General features: G+C 35.8%; 1 protein-coding gene across 4 annotated transcripts in view; it reads right to left on the reverse strand.

Annotated features, from left to right (window-relative positions):
- Window positions 1–20,318, reverse strand: part of Atp8b4 (ATPase phospholipid transporting 8B4 (putative)) — a 258,513-nt gene that overhangs the window by 89,559 nt on the left and 148,636 nt on the right. For all 4 annotated transcript variants that reach the window (XM_074065913.1, XM_074065915.1, XM_074065914.1 and 1 more), the window contains 4 exons: window positions 18,207–18,295; window positions 11,613–11,809; window positions 5,205–5,413; window positions 2,388–2,431 (listed from right to left, as the gene is read on the reverse strand). In XM_074065913.1, coding sequence (XP_073922014.1) covers window positions 2,388–2,431; window positions 5,205–5,413; window positions 11,613–11,809; window positions 18,207–18,295 — 539 coding nt within the window. The remainder of the gene's footprint in view (window positions 1–2,387; window positions 2,432–5,204; window positions 5,414–11,612; window positions 11,810–18,206; window positions 18,296–20,318) is intronic.

A 20,318-nucleotide genomic window follows, 5' to 3' on the forward strand; every position in this document is an offset into this window, starting at 1 on the left:
CCTCTCCCCATTCCGAAAAAGACCCAATCACTTGGGTCACCAGAAAAAACAAACACAGGCTTAGAGTGAAAGTATGGAAAAAGATTTCCCAAGCAAATGGAGCCCCAAAGCAAGCAGGAATAGGTACACTCATATCTGATAAAGCAGAACTCAAGCCCAGAAGAGACAAAGAAGGTCACTTAATATTGACAAAGGGAACAGTCCAGCAGGAGGACATAACAATTGTATGTGCACCCAACTTCATAAAGCAAACACTACTAGAAATAAAAACACAGATAGACCCCAACATACTAACAGTGGGTGATTTTAATACTCGACTCTCACCAAGTCAAAACATTCAGATAAAAAATAAAGATGGAAACTTCAGAATTAAATGACACAATAGATCAAATGGACTCAATAGACATCTAAAGAATATTCCACCCACAGTTGTAGAATAAACACTCTTCTCATCAGCCCATGGGACTTTCTCCAAAATAGATCATTTCTCTTCAATGAAAATTTAAAATCTTGAACAAAGAAACTAAAGAAGACATTAGAAGATGGAGAGACCTCCTGTGATATTAATCATCAGAATTAATATTGTGAAAATGGCTATACTACCAAAAGCAATCTACAGAATCAATGCAATTCTCATCAAAATCTCAATGGAATTTTTCAATAAAATAGAAAAGGTAATCCTAAAACTCACATGTAAACACAAAAGACTGTAAGGAGCCAAAGAAAATTGATTTCAAATCACATTAAAAGGACCATACACCAAGACCAAGTAGGATTTATCCCTGGAATGCAAGGATGGCTCAACATATGAAAGCAATCAATATGAAATCACATGACTATCTCTGTATTCAGAAAAAGCAGTTGACAAAATTCAATTCCTTTTTATGACAGACTCAACAAAAGAGGAACAAAAGGAAAATACTTCAAAATATAATAAAGGTCGTATATGAAAAGTCCACAGCTAACATCATACTTGACAGTGAGAAACTGAAAGGTTTTTCTCCAAAATCAGAAGCAAGGAAAGGATGCCCACACACATCACTTGTACTGACCATAATACTAAAAGTCCTATCCAGAGCAATTATGTGAGAAAAAGAAATAAATGACTATCAAATGGGGAAGTTAGAAGTAAAATTTCCCCTGTCTGGAGATGTGGTCAGGTAAATTGTCATAAATTCTGAAGAGGGAAGTTTGCAATATTTATCAACTGACAAATGTACATACATTTTATTTAGTGATTCCATTTCTAGAAATGGATTCTACAAGACTAACATCTAACCAATTTTCCCTGTATTTTCTTTATGAGCAGAGTATTCAAAACATTTTAAATGTCCATTAGTATTTCACTAAATAAATTATAGGACATCAATATAACAGAATACCATTCAACTATTAAAAAAAATAAGTGCTTTCTAAAATCAGATCTGTAGCCAGGCCCTGTGAGTCATACCTGCAATCCTAGCTACTCAGGAGATAGAGATCAGGAGAACTGAGGTTTAAGGCCAGTCAAGGCAACAAATTCTTAAGACCCTAAGTCAGTCAATAAGAGCTGGGCAAGATGGTGAGTACCTGTCAGCCCAGCTATGCAGAAAGGATAAATAGGAGGTTTGTGGTCCAGGCTGGACCAGGCATAAATGGGAGAACCTATTCGAAAAAACTGTAAAAGCAAAAAGTGCTGGGGCTATGACTCGAGTGGTAGAGCGCCTGCCTCACAAGCACAGGAGTATGAACGCCAGTACTGCTAAACAAACAAACAAACAAACAGATCTGGAGAGATCTTCAAGATACATTGTTCTTCAGAATGAAATCTGAAGGACAGTATGTGTACTGCAGTTCTGCATATGTAAAATCTGAGGAAATATATTTGCTCACACATTTGCATAACTGTCTCTAAAAGAACTAGAAACTATATTTGGAGAACATGATGAGAGGAAAATTTGAACCAGGTGAATATTTTTTAATGTGGCTCCCCTGGTGAAAGTGGAAATCAGACCCCTAGGAAATACTATATTAAAAAGAATATAGAGCTGGGCACAGTAGCTCACACCTGGAATCCCAATTATTCGGAGGCAAAGATCAGAAGGATTGCTGTTTGAGGGGAAAATGAGACCTGATCTCAACCCATAAGCTGGGCATAAGAGCTATTTAGGAGGCATAAACAGTAGGATCTTAGTCCAGGCAGGCCTGGACAAAAAACACAAGACCCTATTGAAAAAATAACTAAAGCAAAAAGGGCTGGAGTCATAGCTCAAGTGGTAAAGCTCTTTCCTAGCAAGTGTGGGGCCCTGAGTTCAAACCCCAGTACTATCAATGAATTAATGAATAAATAAATAAACACATCTAATCTGAAAGTAAAGACTAAGAATGAAATTTTACCTCTTCCATACCTTAGTTATTTCTTTCTTCTGGCCCAGGTCATCGTGTATATCACCTGCCAAAACAAACACTGAGAATCAAAAGTAAATAAAGACCTTATTTTTTAAAGCACCATTACCAGATGGCAATATAAATTCACTTAGATCAGAATGTTTGTACTTCTAAACATGATAATTAATGAAGAAAGAGACTCATGTTTAAGATAGAATCAAACTAAAGTAAGCATTAAAACTGAGCTAAGATTGCAATCATATTTTTCTGTAAATTTTATCATTCTGTTATTGTTATTTTGCCTCTGATATCTGCAAAAGGCAAATTTTGTCTTCTATATTATGTCCACTGCTAGATAATCCAAAATGACATCTGAGCCAAAATAATTCTCATTAGTGCTAGACCTTAGTCACTACCCCTTTGCCTGTCTTGGTTCACCCCAGATACATTTGTTAATATTAAGGTCAAATTAGCGTATAATTCCTAAACAATGCCAGTGTCTCCAATAGTCAGAGGACATAGCAATCTATGTGCCAGAAATTTAAAAATAACTTTAAAATAAAACTGTAAGTGTTTATTGTAGATATATTAGGAAAAATAGGACACTAATAAAGAAGATAAAAGAAAAACATCACTAACAGTCCTATCATCCAGAGATAACCAGTATTTGCAGAGATTTTCAGGGGTTGGTCATATATGTCTAGGTATATAAATATATATTCATGATACTCTTCATAAGTTTCTGGTTCCTGACTTTTTATCATGTAAAGTGTGAAGATTTCTCTTATCATTGAAAGTACTTTGTGAATCTTATTTCAAAGGGCCATATATATATATATAATAACCCATAACCCTAGATTAGCATAATTTAGCTCTCACTTATTGTGGGGCATTTAAGAATTTCTCTAATTTTTCCTTGGTATTTGAAGGTTTAATACTATTTTCCAGTATTCCTTTTTTGCAGTAATAAAAATGAGTTACTTGTATCAACCTTGTACCAGGCACTTACATTATCACTAATTCTTATGACAAATACTTATAAAGATTTTCATTACAGTTTTGTGGGTAAGAGAACTGAAGAACAGAATTCAAAGTGAGATAACTAACCTAAAACTAAAAAGTCAGCATGGTTATATTCTTCCCATCACCTCACATGCAGTCATTCTAATAAAATGATTTTTAGAAGAAGAAAACAACTGTCTTTGTCTTAAATGATCCCCCATTTATAGGACTAGTGATGAAAGGGAATAAAAATAAAAGTCTAAGAAGACAATAGCTTTGACTCAGAAAACAGAAGATGTAGATAGAGTGGAATGCCAAATTTTCCCAAGGCCCAGATCTATGATATAAACAAGCCCAAGTTGTACCAAAACAAGAAAAAATGACTGAAACATTCTGGGAGTGCTTTAGGAAGGATATAGTTTACTGGCATTATAAATTATAATGCTTTATAAAGCAGAGGTCTAAAGGAATTACTTAAATCTTTCAGTTACTTTCCTGTATTTTATAAGGGAAATTACAAGCTATCATGGGATTTGTAAATTTGAAGATTTACAAAGATCTTGAGACACGTATCTGTGAAGGTCAAGAGGTTTCTCTAAAAATAGCCCTGTAATAAACATTTCTTCAAATGAATCTTGGTCTACATGTCTGGTCATTTCTTTTAAGATTGCTTCTTAGAAATGATTCTATTAGGCAAATATAGGTAAACAGAATCCAAAAGATCGCCCCAAAACCTCTAATCTCTACCTAAAATTTTCCCATTTAAACCACTATTTGGGTTAAGGCAGTATTTTTAGAAAATCTCTGAAAATAATGTCAAAGACGCTTTTTAAGGAAAAATTCTCTGCTATTGACTCATCATGATACAGAGAAGAAATGCTCAAGCAGCAGAGGGCTTGAGACAGCCCAGATGTGAGATCATCTTGCTCATTACCAGAGAAGGCAAGAGAGGAAACTGGGGATAGAGATTGCTGAGGAAACCATGGTGACCATGGTTATGGTGGCAGTTGTGGTAAGAGAAAGGGGAGTTCCAAAGGTAGGAAAATGTAAATATCAACTTCCTGTATTCTTAGTTTTGCCCAGGGTCAAAAATCTTGCTTTAAAATACTTAGCAGTGTGTAAAGTTTCCCATGAGGAGACAAATGGAAGGTATTGTATTTCCTTTACTTTCCAAGATTTCCGAGTCCTGGAAATTTCAGAATCTCAGTGAAGTTGGGCAACCAAAGGAACCCAACAAGATTTCACAGAGACACTATACTCTGCAGAATCCTAAACGGCCAACATCAGGTAAGAGAGTCGCATATAAATAGCATTTTGAAAACCCAATTACAGAGCATTTATCCTGTCAAAAGCATATGAATACATGTTGAATTAATAAATGGTTTCTCTGTCCAAACTATCCTACAGGGTGAATTCCCAAGGAATGCATAGCAAATTCTCATAACACATGCACTAACATCAGTCCCAGAGCAAATGAAAAGCAAATGTGAAATATTGCTTTTACCAAGACAAATTTGGCTCCCAAGAATTCATCCTCCTATGGAACACCACAGAGCAGAACCACACAACTGAGTGCTGAGTAGGTAGCATCACTTCTGAACCTTCTCTATCCATGAATGGTAACAAATTCAAACTTCATCAAATTATTCAAGATTTATTCAGTAACTATTTAGTGAGTGTTCATTACATGTCAAGCACTATGTCAGGTGCTGGTGGTACCCATGTGAATAAGAAAATTATGATTATTTTGTGGGGGGATGTATTTAAAAAATGATGTTCTTTGTTTACTTAAAATATATTCAGTATCATTAAGAATAAGGAACTGTTTCTCTTACCATAGATTCTCCCATTAATGGAACATTTTTTGAAAGTCATGATGTTTTGAGTGAGGGTGCCCGTTTTATCAGAGAAAATATATTCAATCTGGCCCAACTCTTCATTGAGTGTGGTTGTCCGAGCTTCAGCAGGTATTGCTTTTCCAGAATAATACATCTTCCGATCCCAGTTTATAAAATAACTGTGTCCCAGACGGATTACTTCTACACTGTAGTCCATTAAAATGGAAAAAAAAAAAAAAGAAAAGAAATGTTCATCAATTTCAAAACATACAAAGCTTTGCCAAAGTCAGAAATTTGCCAGAGTCCTCAGGATGTAGGGAAAAAAATTGTGAATGCTCTATCCCTAGGTTCTAGTCATCTTCAGAAGAGTCTCAGTAGAGCATTTGTTCACAAACCCTAATTTCTAAGTCATTTCCTTGCAGAATCATAAAAACAATAGGGATGACTTAGCAGAAAGCCTTAGGGAATATTCCATGGTTTTCTATTTATATTAAACAAGCCCAGTGGAGATTTCTGTGTAGTCTTCTCCTTTGTCTCAGGGGGAACTCATTCTTATTAAAGATATTTGTCATTTGTCCAGTCAAAAGAAATGTGCTCTCTCTTATACACTGATGTGGTTTCATTTTGCCAAAAGAGGTAAAAGTTACATCTCCATGAAGCATCAACCAAAGTATAATAGATACTGAGTGAAAACAGGGATGTGTTGTCATATTGCTCTGCCCATTTAGTAGGAAAAGAACATTTTCTCATAATAATGGTTTATGACTTCCCAACTCCAGAAATGGAATTTCTGTGGCCAATAGCATGAACTCTTTCAATGTTTGTCATACATACTTCCAAATTGATTTCCAAAAAGGTTAAAACAATGTAAGCTTCCACCATAACATGATGGAAAATTGTCTTTTACTGAACATCAATTTAAATGGCATCTCATTGCTCTTTACTGTTATTTCTTCTCCAATCAGTGTTTTGAGCACTTTTTTCAAATATATTGGCTAGTTTTATTTCTTCTTGGAATTATCTAATTGAATCTGCCTATTTCATTTTCTTTTTTCTGATGTTAATATATTTCTTAGTGATTTGTAAGAGTTTAAAATATGAAAGCTATTAATTCTGTCATAAAAGCAAATTATTTTATACAATGTATCAATTGCCTTTTACTTTTGCTTCCAGTTTGTTGAAATGAAGTGTTCTCCTTTTAATTGATCAAATTACCTATAGTTTCTCTTTGGAGAGTTTGGCTTATAGGGAATTCCCTATACTAAAATTAGATAGATAGATAGATAAAGATTGTAAATTATATAATATATAATAAGTATTTTTCTTCTAGTTCTTGATTTTTTTCCACATTTAATTCTTCATCCCAGTTGGAATCCAGTAACTAAGGAGTTAATTTTTCAAACAGATTTTTCAACCCTATTTGTTAAGCAGTGAGTCCTTTCCCTGTTAATTTGGGATGCTTTCCCAAGTTATTTTACACAATAGAATCTGGTTTATGGATTTCAATTTTGTTTATTGATATGCTACATAGTATATCTCTTGCTTTCATTATTGAAGCTTTATAAAACCAGCCCAAACCTGGGAAGAATAAAAACACATTTATTCTCTTCCTTTTCAAAAATTCTTAGTTATAATCATTTATTCTTCCTTGATAGAATCAATATATTTACCTAAATAAACTTTAAACATTTTAGTTTTCTTGGAAATTTTGTTTGGAATTTTTCTTAGGTCTATGTTAAACTATTAATTAAACTAGTATTTCATAAAACTAAATGTATCATTAAGGAGAAGGATAAATCTTTGCAAAAACTCAATTTTTTCTTGCAGTACTGGAGTTTGAACTTAAGGTCTTCACCATAAGCCACTCCACTAGCCCTTTTTTGTGAAGGGTTTTTTGAGATAGGTCTCTTGAACTATTTGCCCAAGCTGGCTTTGAACCAATAAGTTTTTAAAACATTCCTGGCCTAAAATAAAACTTTTGATTTTTAAAAGATAGTGCTCACATAACCAGATACTTAACTGAATTATCTTACTAACAATTTTATAGGTTATTCACTTCATTTTCTAGATTTCTAATCCCTTGTATTTTCTTTTTTCTAGTAGGTTTACTCCTATCTTACTTTGTTGAAATTTCAGTTCATGTCTTTGTACATTAACATGGACATTCAGAAGAATATTCAATAGTAATGATAATTGCAGAGACTAGTGGAAATTCAGTCCTGGTTTCTCATCTGTAAGTTTTCAAAGTTGGACCAGGTGACACCCAAGTCCTTTCTAAGTGTTAAATTTTATGCTTCAAGTCTTGAAATTACATAGCACCTCCCTCTTTAAACAGCCAGTTCATTTGCTATTTGAATGGTAACACTGTTTTCTCCTAAACTAAAAATCACACTATATATAGATTCATATGATACAAAAATAAGTAAGTCATATTCTGCCTGTATTTATTTATAGACTTTTATGTATGGTTTACTTTTCTGTACTCTCCCACATCCTATGCACACTTCTTTATAAGTTCCTTGCTAGTTGGTGATTCCCTTCTGTTTCCCTATTCCTTTCACTCAAAAAGAATTAGGACTTAGGACAGGGACAACATCTTGATGGTCATAGGCAGTCAGTCATGTTGAATGAGTAAATCCTGACCCTTTAGTCCCTAATTTCACCAAGAAGGACATCAGGACTTAAGAGGTTAAATCACTAACCCAAGGTCACACAAATAATTAGCCACAGAGCCAAGACTAAAATCGAAGCATTTGGTAAAGCCCATGCAAACCTGGCCTTAACAATGACATTATAGAGTACTTTCCCCTTTTCTGAGGTTTTACTTCCCACAGTTTCAGTTACCCATAGTTAACTGCATCCAAAAACCTTAAATGGAAAATTCCAGAAATAATTTGTGTTTAAATCATGTACTGATCTGAGTAGCATAATGAAATTTTACCCTCCCGATCCATCCTAAGATGTGACTCCTCCACTGATCCAGTGTATACACTTCCTTCCACTCAGTCACTCCGTGGTCATTTTGATTATCAGGTGTACCACTGTGATATCACAGTGCTTGTGTTCAAGTGACCCTTACACAGAAGCTTCACACTATGGCACAGTGACTGTGTCATTCAACTCCTTATTCAGGCATTGTGTCATCTCACATCATCACAAGAAGAAGGGTGAGTACAGACCCAAGAGAGAAGGAGACCATACTCATATAATTTTATTATACGATGTTGTTATGATTGCTGCATTTTCTTATCAGTCATTATTGTTAATCTCTTACTGTGCTTGATATGTAAATTAAACTTTATCATAGATATGCATGTACAATAGAGAAAAACATATTATATTTAGGGTTTACTACTATCTGCAACTCCAGGCACCTACTGGAGAGGTCTTGGAAGGTAACCTCAGAAAACAGATGTGGGACTATTCTGCACAAATCATCCAAAGTTTTCAATTATCTCAAAGTCTGGTAGCTCCCTGCAAACTCAAAGTAAAATGACTGTTACATGAATTTGATGATTTCATGTTGCAGTACAAGTCAATGGAAGTATTCAAAATTCATTCGAATTCCTGGAGCCTAAAGTAGCCTGTAGAGAAGACAGGTCTCCTTTTTGTTTGAGAAAAGAGGATTTGGGAGAGTCAGAGTGGAATCTGCATCCCTTTCTTTTATGACAGCAGAGAAAAGGAGACAAATGTTCAGAGGTAGCAGAATTGGGCCTCTGAGTGCCTGAACACTCAGAGGGCAGGGCTTGTGATTCCATGCATTCTAAGCAAAACAAACAACCTGGAAATGAGCTCCTGTTGCTTTGTAAAGAACTCAAAGCTAATTCCTTGGGAGACAATGGCTGCATTTCTTCAGATGATGAATAAAAAACTGTAGCTCAGTCTATCTTAACACAACAGATAAACATATTAAAAGCATAGAAGCGTCCTATCAAATAAATGTCTTTTCTCACGTGGAATTGTTAACCATTCAAAGTAAATTATGCACTTTAATCTCAAGTAGCATATGGCACTAATTTATTCATTGTACCTATTCAAAAACCTAATGGAAGCTTGTGTAGAAGGCCTTTATCCCTCAGAACAGAGATTCCCGGGTGTTCTTTTTCTATGTTTTAGCCTTTAGGACCAAACAAGCTGAAATTCACTGAAATGCTTCATACCCTCCAGTTGAGATCAGAATCACTGTGATTTGTGAGGGAAAAGCTCATATTTATTTAATCTTTGTCAGTCCTATGCCTTACCAACAAATGGAGAACTCTAGCCTCTTTTTATTTTTTTCTCTCTTGACTTCTTCATGGACTAATACATCAAACAGGACTTAGGAGGGATAAAGAGAAAATATAGCACCAACTATCAGAAAGCTTGGGCTTGGCTCTTGGTTCTATGGCCCCATAACTCTAAGCAAATCATCTCATTTGTGAGGGAGGTTCAGCAAGAACCACTTCACAAGACTGTTCAGAAACATGAGACAAAGCAACTTACACAAAATATTAAAAAGAAAAAGATACCCGAAGAGTTTTTCAAGGCATTATATATATTACAAAACATCAGTGAGAAATTTTGAAAATATAGGAAGCAATGTATGAGGAAACAGTTTAAAATAACAAAGTATTATGATGACCTCATGTATATAGATATCGATATAGATATAGATATATATGAGCATATATGCATATAGAATGCTATCTAAAGGCAAGGTAGTATTATTTGTAGCAGAAAAGAACCCAGAAATCAATTTTAATCCCCTCCTTTTATAAAGTACTGCATATTTAACAAGCATACTAAGGCACAAAGAAGCCAAGTACTTTCTCTAAGATCACACAGTTACTATTTGTAATGCCGAGACCAGAAATTGGGTTTGGACTACTACAAGTAGGTTTTCTGTCAACCACTACGCATTAAAAATACAAAGAAATGTTAACCTGAAAATGTAGCCTTGCTCTCTCAGGAAAAAGAAAAAAAAAAACAATCTTTCAAATCATTAAATAAAAAATGCCAGTGCACTTCAAAGAAAGAATGTATGCAGAATATACTTTCTTCATAAGACATATGAAGCTGCACATGTGCAGATGGTAAGCCACTATGCACATTTATTATTTGTTTAGGACATAAAAGGAAAGCTATAAAAGCTGACCATAGCTCTTCTGGCAAAGAGCAGGATTTACTACAGACTTAATAATTGGATTCAAACATGAGAGGTCCTCGGAATCAAAGATGAGCCAGGAGGATACGGTTTAAATAGAGCCCACTCTGACGGCAGCTCCAAAGAGCCCAAAGCAATTTGTGGTGGTCCGGCCACATGCCACAACTTCAAGTCAATTTCCCACAACTTGACATTTCAGTTTCCTGACCGCTATCCAAAACAAGGGTAAATTTTGTGCATGGAACTTCCTTTGCTTCATCACAGCTAAGTTTCTGGAAAGACAGAAAAAAAAGAGGCTAGCAAAGATTAGTGGGGATTCAGAACTGGTGATTTTGTATATTGTTAAAGTACTGACGATGAGGAGTGTCAAACAACCAAGCCTCATCTTGGCTGTGGTGTCTCTGGCTGTCTGGCTCAATCATGGTAGGGTTAGCATCAAGAATGTCTCAATTCCAGACTCCATGGCCAAATTCTAAGTCTTATCAAACACACACACACACACATACACACACACGCACGCACGCACATGCACATGTATAGAGAGAGATGAGTTCCACAAACTATACCTAGAAATGATAGATCAAGATGTAGTGGGAATTATGAACCATATTTCTTATCTAAGAATGCTACCTACTATGTGTGCACTCATTTATGAGTACCAATAATAATAGAAGAAGCTAATCTCCATGAAGCTTTTACAGTATGTTGGATATCCCTCTAAGAGTTTTACAGGCATTTATTCACTCCTCGTACAATCCTATGAACTAGACCTATTATGCTCTCCACTTTTGGAGTAAGGAAACTGAGACACTGGATGGTGAAGTAACTTGCCGAATGTTATGGAGCTAGTAAGTAGTGGAAAAGGACCTAAATCCAGGTGTCTGGAGCCAGAGTGGTGATGGAGAGGCACAATCTTTATAGATACCCATTAATGCTCTTCTTTTCTTACCCCAAATCAACCCAATTCTAATTGAACAGGTTACATGGGATTATATTGTAGTCCACGTATTCCAAAGGAAAACAGTCCTAAGAAACCCGATGGAATCAAGAAGAAAATAGAATGCATGTAGCATACTTGAAAATGTAAAAGTTAAACAGAATTAAACAGCTAAGTTGCCTCATTTGTAACAGATGTAAAAAATTATAAGGACTTAGAGGAGACATCTACCTCACTGTTGTAATTTGAGAACAAACTAAAGTGATTGTGTGAAACAAAAGCTTTAGACAAAATTACTTCATTAAAGTAAAAACTCTCATCTTACCTCACATATAATGAAATGGGTACAACTGTATTGAGAATAATAATATATGACCAAAATGTTAAGAATCCTGAGAACACAGAGTTCTTCTTTTCTTCATTCCAAAAGAGGAAAGCTCTGAATTGGCCCCCAACTTCATTCTCCCAGATTGAATTTCCTATTGCAAGAATAATTCCCAAGCATGCCAGAAACCCAAAAATCTGAAATAAGAATAGAAGTCTTATTAAGGTTAATTTGAACCCCAAACTAGTCATATCAACATAATCTAATTACATATAACTCCAAAAAAATTGCCACTTGAAAATCAAAGTATGCAAATCTCTCTCCTTACTTATTATTAATCATACCAATAAAATTTAACTTTTTATGTCAGGAACATTGCTAAATATTTGACATACATTTTCTCATTTAAATCTCTCATTGACTCTCTGAGATAGATACAATCATTATCCACACTTTATAAATTGAAAACAAAATAAAATGTAAGCACAGAAATACTATACAGATTTCCCATGGTCACATAGTTAATCACTTCATATCCTCAATTTCACATACTTAATTATACACATTTACATGGCTTAAGTAAAGAAGACCTCATGCCCTGATTTGTCCTGCATGGCCCCAGTTTATATCATCCAGATATAATATTACTAATGTTCCCTTTCACATTCAAAGGAATTCTGTTTAAATTATAAATTACATGGTCACCCAAGAAATAAAACCAAAAGTGTCTCAGATTTGTCTCCTGTCTATAGATCTAGCTGCAAATCCCTACTTAAAACCAACAAGAAACACAAGAGATTTTTTAAAAAGTGGGAAGCAATGCAAAAATGGTTATTAGACTTTTACATTGTTATTATTACCAAGATACGCAAACCAAACATTTATAGAGACAACAAGGTCAATCAGTGGTAAGTACAAAATCCCAGCCTTGAAAAGGGAGGACACAAACTCAGTGAATGTGCTAAGACCCAAGTGGAAAGGGATGTTACGGGGACTTTGTTCTACAAAGTGTCATGTTAGGAGCTGGGACCAGCCACTGTCAAGGGAGGAGTAGGCCTAGAGAATGGAAACGTGATCAATTCTATTTGTGTTTTCCTTCAAGAAAGAACAATTGTAAGTTCTAGATCTCTTTCTTCTTTCATGAATAAGAGCATAAGAAGACAAGTTGGGAAAAACCTTACTTAAAGTATGTTGGAAACCCTATATTAGAGAAAAATATAATCGTGGATCCCCAATTTGGTACCTGTATCACAATAGCACTTCTCTTTTAATAGTTGATACTACACATTAATTAAGCTGAGTTATTTTAAAGCATTAAAATTGACAATACTTGACACTAAATGCCCTAATTGAAGGATGGATTTGGCTTTTCAATCCCCAAATTATCATCCCATTCTATATGATGAAAAGCTGGGACAGTCCCTGCTTCACAACCAATAATTTTAGTCTGTGTTGGAGAAATATACAATTCCAATGGAAGCCCTGCAAGTGGTATCAGGGCATTTAAAGTTGAGAATCTAGGAGGGCACAGGCTCCTATGGGCATGTCAACTTAGTCCCATGTACGCTGTCCCAGGGGATAAGTGTAGCTGGAGGAAAGCCAAGTCTGTGGGTGATACTCAAAGCAAAACATAACCTGGCTCATGTTCCGTACACAAAAGTTTCCTTCTTTCCTTACTCACTGTCCAACAATTGCCTATCAGTAAAGCAAACAAACATATATATTGACCTCAGATTCTTTTTTTATTATTATATTCATATGTGCATACAAGGCTTGGGTCATTTCTCCCCCCTGGCCCCACCCCCTCCCTTACCACCCACTCTGCCCCCTCCCTCTCCCCTCCACCCCCTCAATACCCAGCAGAAACTATTTTGCCCTTATCTCTAATTTTGTTGAAGAGAGAATATAAGCAATAATAGGAAGGAACAGGGTTTTTGCTGGTTGAGATAAGGATAGCTATACAAGGAGTTGACTCGCATTGATTTCCTGTGTATGTGTGTTACCTTCTAGGTTAATTCTTTTTGATCTAACCTTTTCTCTAGTTCCTGGTCCCCTTTGCCTATTGGCCTCACTTGTTGACCTCAGATTCTTTAGGATTACTTGTAAGTCTGTGTTGAGCAACATGGGGAAATATGGTTTAATGTTGCTATCTTCATAGCTCAGAGTCTTTGTCTTGAAATATAAAATGGGGAATGTTTAGGGATGGGAGACATCAGAAGGGGAGAAGGTGAAAGGAGAAAGTAAAAAGGGGCTGAATATGATTGAAGTACTTTATACACATGTATGAAAATGTAAAAATGAAACCTGTTGTAATTATTTTTAAAAGGGAGGATGAGAAAGAGTAATGGAGTGAATTTGACCAAAGTACATTATATGCGTCTATAGAAAAATCACAATGAAACCCCTATATACAATTAATATTCATATATTAATATACACATATGTTACAAACTTAATACCTCCATTATGAGATAAAGCAACATTACACAAAATCAGATAGCCATCAGATCAACAGTATGAGACAGCACAGATTAACTGGCAAAAAGATAGAATGTGAGAAATATCTGGCTGTTTTTGGTAAACAACTGGTAAAGAAAAGTGTCTCAAAAAATTCAAGGAAGAAAAAAAAATGATAAACAGGAAAGAGAGAACTGTGAACAAAAAAGGTCTAGGTGCCTCCATGAAAGAGGACAACTGTGACTTGGGCACCAGATGCTTCCTGAGTAAAACCAGTACATAATTTTCAGGGCTGAATGCAAAAGAAATATTCAGTGCCCCTTGTTTAACAAATATTAAGAATTTCTAGCAGCAATAGTAGATCAATAAATCACACATAAGACCCTTCTGAGTGTGGGGCACTCTATAACACAGCTCACACCTCCATGAAGCCAGTCCTATCAACAGTTATATAGAGAGGATTTGAGCAAAGTTAAGACAACAAAAATGCAAAACTACCATTAAAACTGTTTTGCTTAATCAATAAATGTAATACACCACATTAACAGAAGCAAAGACAAAAATCACTTGATCATCTCAATAGATGCAAAAAAAAGCCTTTGATAAGATCCAACACCATTTCATGATAAAAGTTCTAAGAGAACTAGGAATAGAAGGAAAGTATCTCAACATAATAAAAGCTATATATGACAAACTACAGCCAGCATTATACTTAACGGAGAAAAACTGAAACCATTCCCTCTAAAATCAGGAACCAGACAAGGATGCCCACTATCTCCACTCCTATTCAACATAGTACTGGAATTCCTACCAGAGAAATTAGGCAAGAAGAAGGAATAAAAAGAATACAAATAGGTAAAGAAACTGTCAAAATATCCCTATTTGCAGACGACATGATCCTATACCTTAAAGACCCAAAAAACTCTACTCAAAAGTTCCTAGACACCATCAATAGCTCTAGCAAGGTACCAGGATATAAAATCAACATAGAAAAATCATCAGCATTTCTATACACTAATAATGAACAAGCTGAGAAAGAATATATGAAAACAATTCCATTTACAATAGCCTCAAAAAAAAAATCAAATACCTAGTAGCAAACTTAACAAAGGATGTGAATGACCTCCACAAGGAAAACTATAAATTCCTGAAGAAAGAGATTGAGGAAGACTATAGAAAGTGGAGAGATCTCCCATGCTCATGGATTGGTAGAATCAACATAGTAAAAATGTCTATACTCCCAAAAGTAATCTACATGTTCAATGCAATTCCCATCAAAATTCCAATGACATTCATCAAAGATATTGAAAAATCTACCGTTAAATTTATATAGAAACACAACAGGCCATGAATAGCCAAGGCAATACTGAGTCAAAAGAACAATGCAGGAGGTATCACAATACCCGACTTCAAACTATATTACAAAGCAATAACAATGAAAACAGCATGGTACTGGCACAAAAACAGACATGAAGACCAGTGGAACAGAACAGAGGACACAGATATGAAGCCACACAACTATAACCAACTTGTCTTTGACAAAGGGGCTAAAAATATACCATGGAGAAAAGACAGCCTCTTCAACAAAAATTGTTGGGAAAACTGGTTAGCAGTCTGCAAAAAACTGAAACTAGATCCATGTTTATCACCCTATACTAATATTAAGATCAAAGATCTTTAATATCAGACCCCAAACTCTAAAGTTGGTACAGGAAAGAATAGGAAATACTTTGGAACTAATAGGTATAGGCAAGAACTTTCTCAATGGAACCCCAGCAGCTCAGCAACTAAGAGATAGCATAGATAAGTGGGGCTTCATAAAACTAAAAAGCTTCTGCTCAACAAAAGAAATGGTCTCTAAACTGAAGAGAACACCCACAGAGAGGGAGAAAATATTTGCCAGCTACACATCAGACAAAGGACTGATAACCAGAATATATAGGGAACTCAAAAAACTAAATTCTCCCAAAATTAATGAACCAATAAAGAAATGGGCAAGTGAACTAAACAGAACTTTCTCAAAAGAAGAAATTCAAATGGCCAAAAAACACATGAAAAAATTCTCACCATCTCTAGCAATAAAGGAAATGCAAATTCAAACCACACTAAGATTCCACCTCACCCCTGTTAGAATAGCCATCATTAGCAACACCACCAACAACAGATGTTGGCGAGGATGCGGGGAAAAAGGAACCCTTTTACACTGCTGGTGGGAATGCAAACTAGTACAATCACTCTGGAAAAAAATTTGGAGGCTACTTAAAAATCTAAACATAGATCTACCATATGATACAGCAATACCACTCTTGGGGCTATACCCAAAGGAATGCAACACAGGTTACTCCAAAGGCACTTGTACACCCTTGTTTATTGCAGCACTGTTCATTATAGCCAAGTTATGGAAACAGCCAAGCTGCCTCACTGTCAATGAATAATCAAGAAAATGTGGTATTTATACACAATGGAATACTACTCAGCCATGAAGAAGAATGAAATCTTATCATTCGCAGGTAAATGGATGGAACTGGAGAACATCATCCTGTGCTTGGTTAGCCAGGCCCAGAAGACCAAAAATCATATGTTCTCCCTCCTATGCAGACTTTAGATCAAGGGCAAACACAACAAGGGGATTAGACTTTGATCGCATGATGAGGCAAGAGCACACAAGGGAGGTATGAGGATAGGCAAGAAACACAAAAAAAACAAGATAGCATTTGATGTCCTCAATGCAAAGGAACTAATACAGAAACTTTAAAGCAACAGAGGCCAATAGGAGAAGGGGACAAGGAACTTGAGAAAAGGTTAGTTCGAGGAGAATTAATTTAGAAGGTAACATCCCATTGAAGATGTGCTTTCTAGAAATGGACTTACTAGCACTTCCTAACTCCCCAAGTTTTCCTCAGCATGCCAGTAGTTCATGTGGAACACAGAAAAATCAAAGGAGTATTTATGAGGTCACTGACCTAGAAGGTACAATTAGATCTCTGTCTGATGGAGCCGAAGCCTCTTGAGAATCTGGAGTGGCAGCCCAAGGCAGTGAGGGCAGAGGGTAGTGTGGGTAGATGGAGTGAGGAATCCCTCAGGACTAGGTCCTAATCAGACTCTTAAATGCCCCTTCTGCTGAAGATGCCACACACATTTTTGCAAACTGTTTTACTCTTCTTTAACGACTTTTTTTTCACTTCAGGAACAATGGTCTCCCAGGCAATCAAAAATGTGGGCTAATACAAACTAGTAAAGACTGAAATGAAGGAAAATCCAAATAACAGAAAAAAAATTACATTCACTACCTCTAAATTTGGTATGTTCAGAAATTTGGAATTATGATGTGGAGTCTTCACTTTCCTTCAAGTCCTATAACTATAACTAGCTCAACCTCAAACTCCACAGATTCTTCCTTCACATCTCTAACTCCATTGGCACAAGCAATTTCTACTGTGTACCTACTTAGGCTAGTTCCAGAATACACTGGTGGGAGACACGGGAAGGTGGGAATGTGGAGATGTATACAGACATAGTTACTAAACAAATTTGCTAATAAGTACATGACCAGTTGAGAAATAAATATTATAAACATTCCAAAAAAAAAAAAAAATAGAAGGTAACACACATGTACAGGAAAGCAATGCAAGTGAACTCCCTGTATAGCTATCCTTATCTCAACTAGCAAAAACCCTTGTTCCTTCCTATTATTACTTACACTCTCTCTTCAACAAAATTAGAGATAAGGGCAAAATAATCTCTGCCTGGTAGCCAGGGGGTGGGGGAGAGAGGAAGAGGGCGGGGGAAAGGGAGGGGGGCAAAGGGGAGAAATGACCCAAACATTGTATGCACATATAAATAAAAGAAATTTTTAAAAAACTGTTTTGCTTTCCAAATTCTTGAAATATGGAGAATTTGCAACACTGTGGATGCCTTTGTAAGCACTAACCTACTTGTGATAAACTCTACCATTGGTTTTGAGAATTCATTATAATCTCAGAAACAGGCAATATAACTGAGCCCCAAATGTGAAATGTTCAAATGAAAACACCAGAAGGAGAGTGTAGGCTTCTGAAGGAATCCCCTGAAAACACCAGGAACATGTGACGATAACAATGACTAGTGGTACTGCCTAACTTTGCTGCAGTAACTTACCCATAGTACTAGAGTGTTCATCAACCTATCAATGCTTGTCCTTTTAAACTTTGTCTTACCACTGTTCTGCATTAGTTTAGTATCAGGACCTGCAAAGAAAAAAAAAGTAACAATTTTGGAACAATCTGATTATGTGTTATTATTACTATTACTAATTCTTACTCATATCAGTGTTTCCAAAAGGGAAAACATATTTATAAAAATAATTTAACCTTTTTAAGAGCGAAGAGCATTAAATTACACATGACTCTTAACTCTTAGGTTAACAACAATCCTGGAAATTGCAAGAGAATTGGTTTCCATGGTATCAGTTCATATAGAACTTGTAGCTGAAAGGTTTAAGAAATGCTATTTTTTTAAAAAAATTGTGCATTAACATGCTTCTAGTTTGAAGCAGTTAAAGCCAATAAAAGAGAGGAATAATTTGGAAATGCTAAAAAGAATGCAAAACAATTCAGAATACTAAGGTCAAGAATTGAAAGACAAGAAATCAAATTCCTGATCTGTTTCCCAAAAAAAGAGGTGTCTTTAATGGAGAAAGTAGAAAAACTTCAAAAAAATACATGAGCAAGTAAGTTAAACCTTTATTGTGATTGCACGCTGTATATATAATACATACTTTTTGTTAGGGCAATAATTGTCTTCAATCTTGTATTACCTGAGATATATTTACTAGGTACATTTTTCAAGGAATTCTAAGACTATTATTAACTGCTTTAGAGATGGGTTACTAAATGACTAACACAGCAGAATACTGGAAAATACTGCTAAGGAAATTCCTCGTGGACAGAGAAAATGCTAAATAGAAGTGATTGTTTTAATTATAACTGACTTCTGTAGTGTTTCTGCTCTATCTTGTCTTCCCATTATTATTGGTCCATGCAGCCATTTAATATTGGAGGAAAGGGGAAATGAAAAGAAAGGAGAAAAGGGAGACACACATGAAAGTATATAGCATTTGAGAAACCAAGGAAAAGTGACCACCTACCTTAAAAACTTTACTTAAAAGGCAAATAGAAGCAAAATTGGGGTCTCAGAATAATTCATTGCCTTGAGTTGGTGACTGTACCCTTGTGTCCTATTCCCAGTCACTGACGTATGAAAGAGACCACCCACATTTTCTCAGAAATGTTTATTGAAGTCATGTGAACATCAAGGGTGAGAAATATTTCTTTTGTAGTAACCATCACAAAGAGCAAATAAAGTTTGTGATTGCTAAAAACTGAAATATTGACAGATAAGTTTGATGTTAAATTAGACATACAAATATATACAGACTAATAAAGGATCCACTTTGTGGGTTGTAAGCACTTACTTAAATATATCCACAGATGTTTAGTTACACATATCTTCTTCCTTTCATAGTCAAAAATCCTAAGAGAATTTTCTATACCCAGCAGCTCCTGTTTCCCTGTTTCCGTCTCATTATTTAACCTATTTTGAGAGCCAGTCCCTACACCAAAACATTCTGTGAGCATCTTCAACATCCTCCAGGATTTCTTGACCTCTCAGCAGACTTTGACTCTGTTGCATGTTCCATCCTTTTGAAACATACTCTTCCCTTAGCTTCTGTGTTACAATGCTCTCCACTTTTTCCTCCTACTTCTTTGGTAGCACCTTCTTTGCCTTCCATGACTCTTACCTGTCAACACACACACACACACACACACACACACACACACACACTCTACCCATCCATTAAATACTGAGGCTCCTTAGAAACATGCATGTGTCACCTTACTCAATCTACCTTCCCTGGAAAATTGCAGATAGGATCACAACTTTAATACCATTTATAGACTAAATGGGTATTTCCAGCTTACACTGCTCCTTGGAACTCTAAATCAAACATGCTTAAGCCCATACATTTAGTTACCTATATGACATCCCTCCTGGGTCTTTCTGAGGTCCCACAAGTGGTTCTTGTCCAGCCCAGCCCGTGATCTTTCTCCAGGGCTCTTTATCTCAGTGAATGGTACCACCATCCATCCAACTGTGAAGACTGGAAGATACCTAAGAATCATAGTTCATTCCTCTCTCATCCTCACCACTAAATCTGGTTATCAAACCTTGTCCATTTAACTATCTAAGAAGCTTCTGATGTTCTGTCTC

This window comes from Castor canadensis, chromosome 2 (assembly GCF_047511655.1).
Source record: "Castor canadensis chromosome 2, mCasCan1.hap1v2, whole genome shotgun sequence".
NCBI lineage: Eukaryota > Metazoa > Chordata > Mammalia > Rodentia > Castoridae > Castor > Castor canadensis.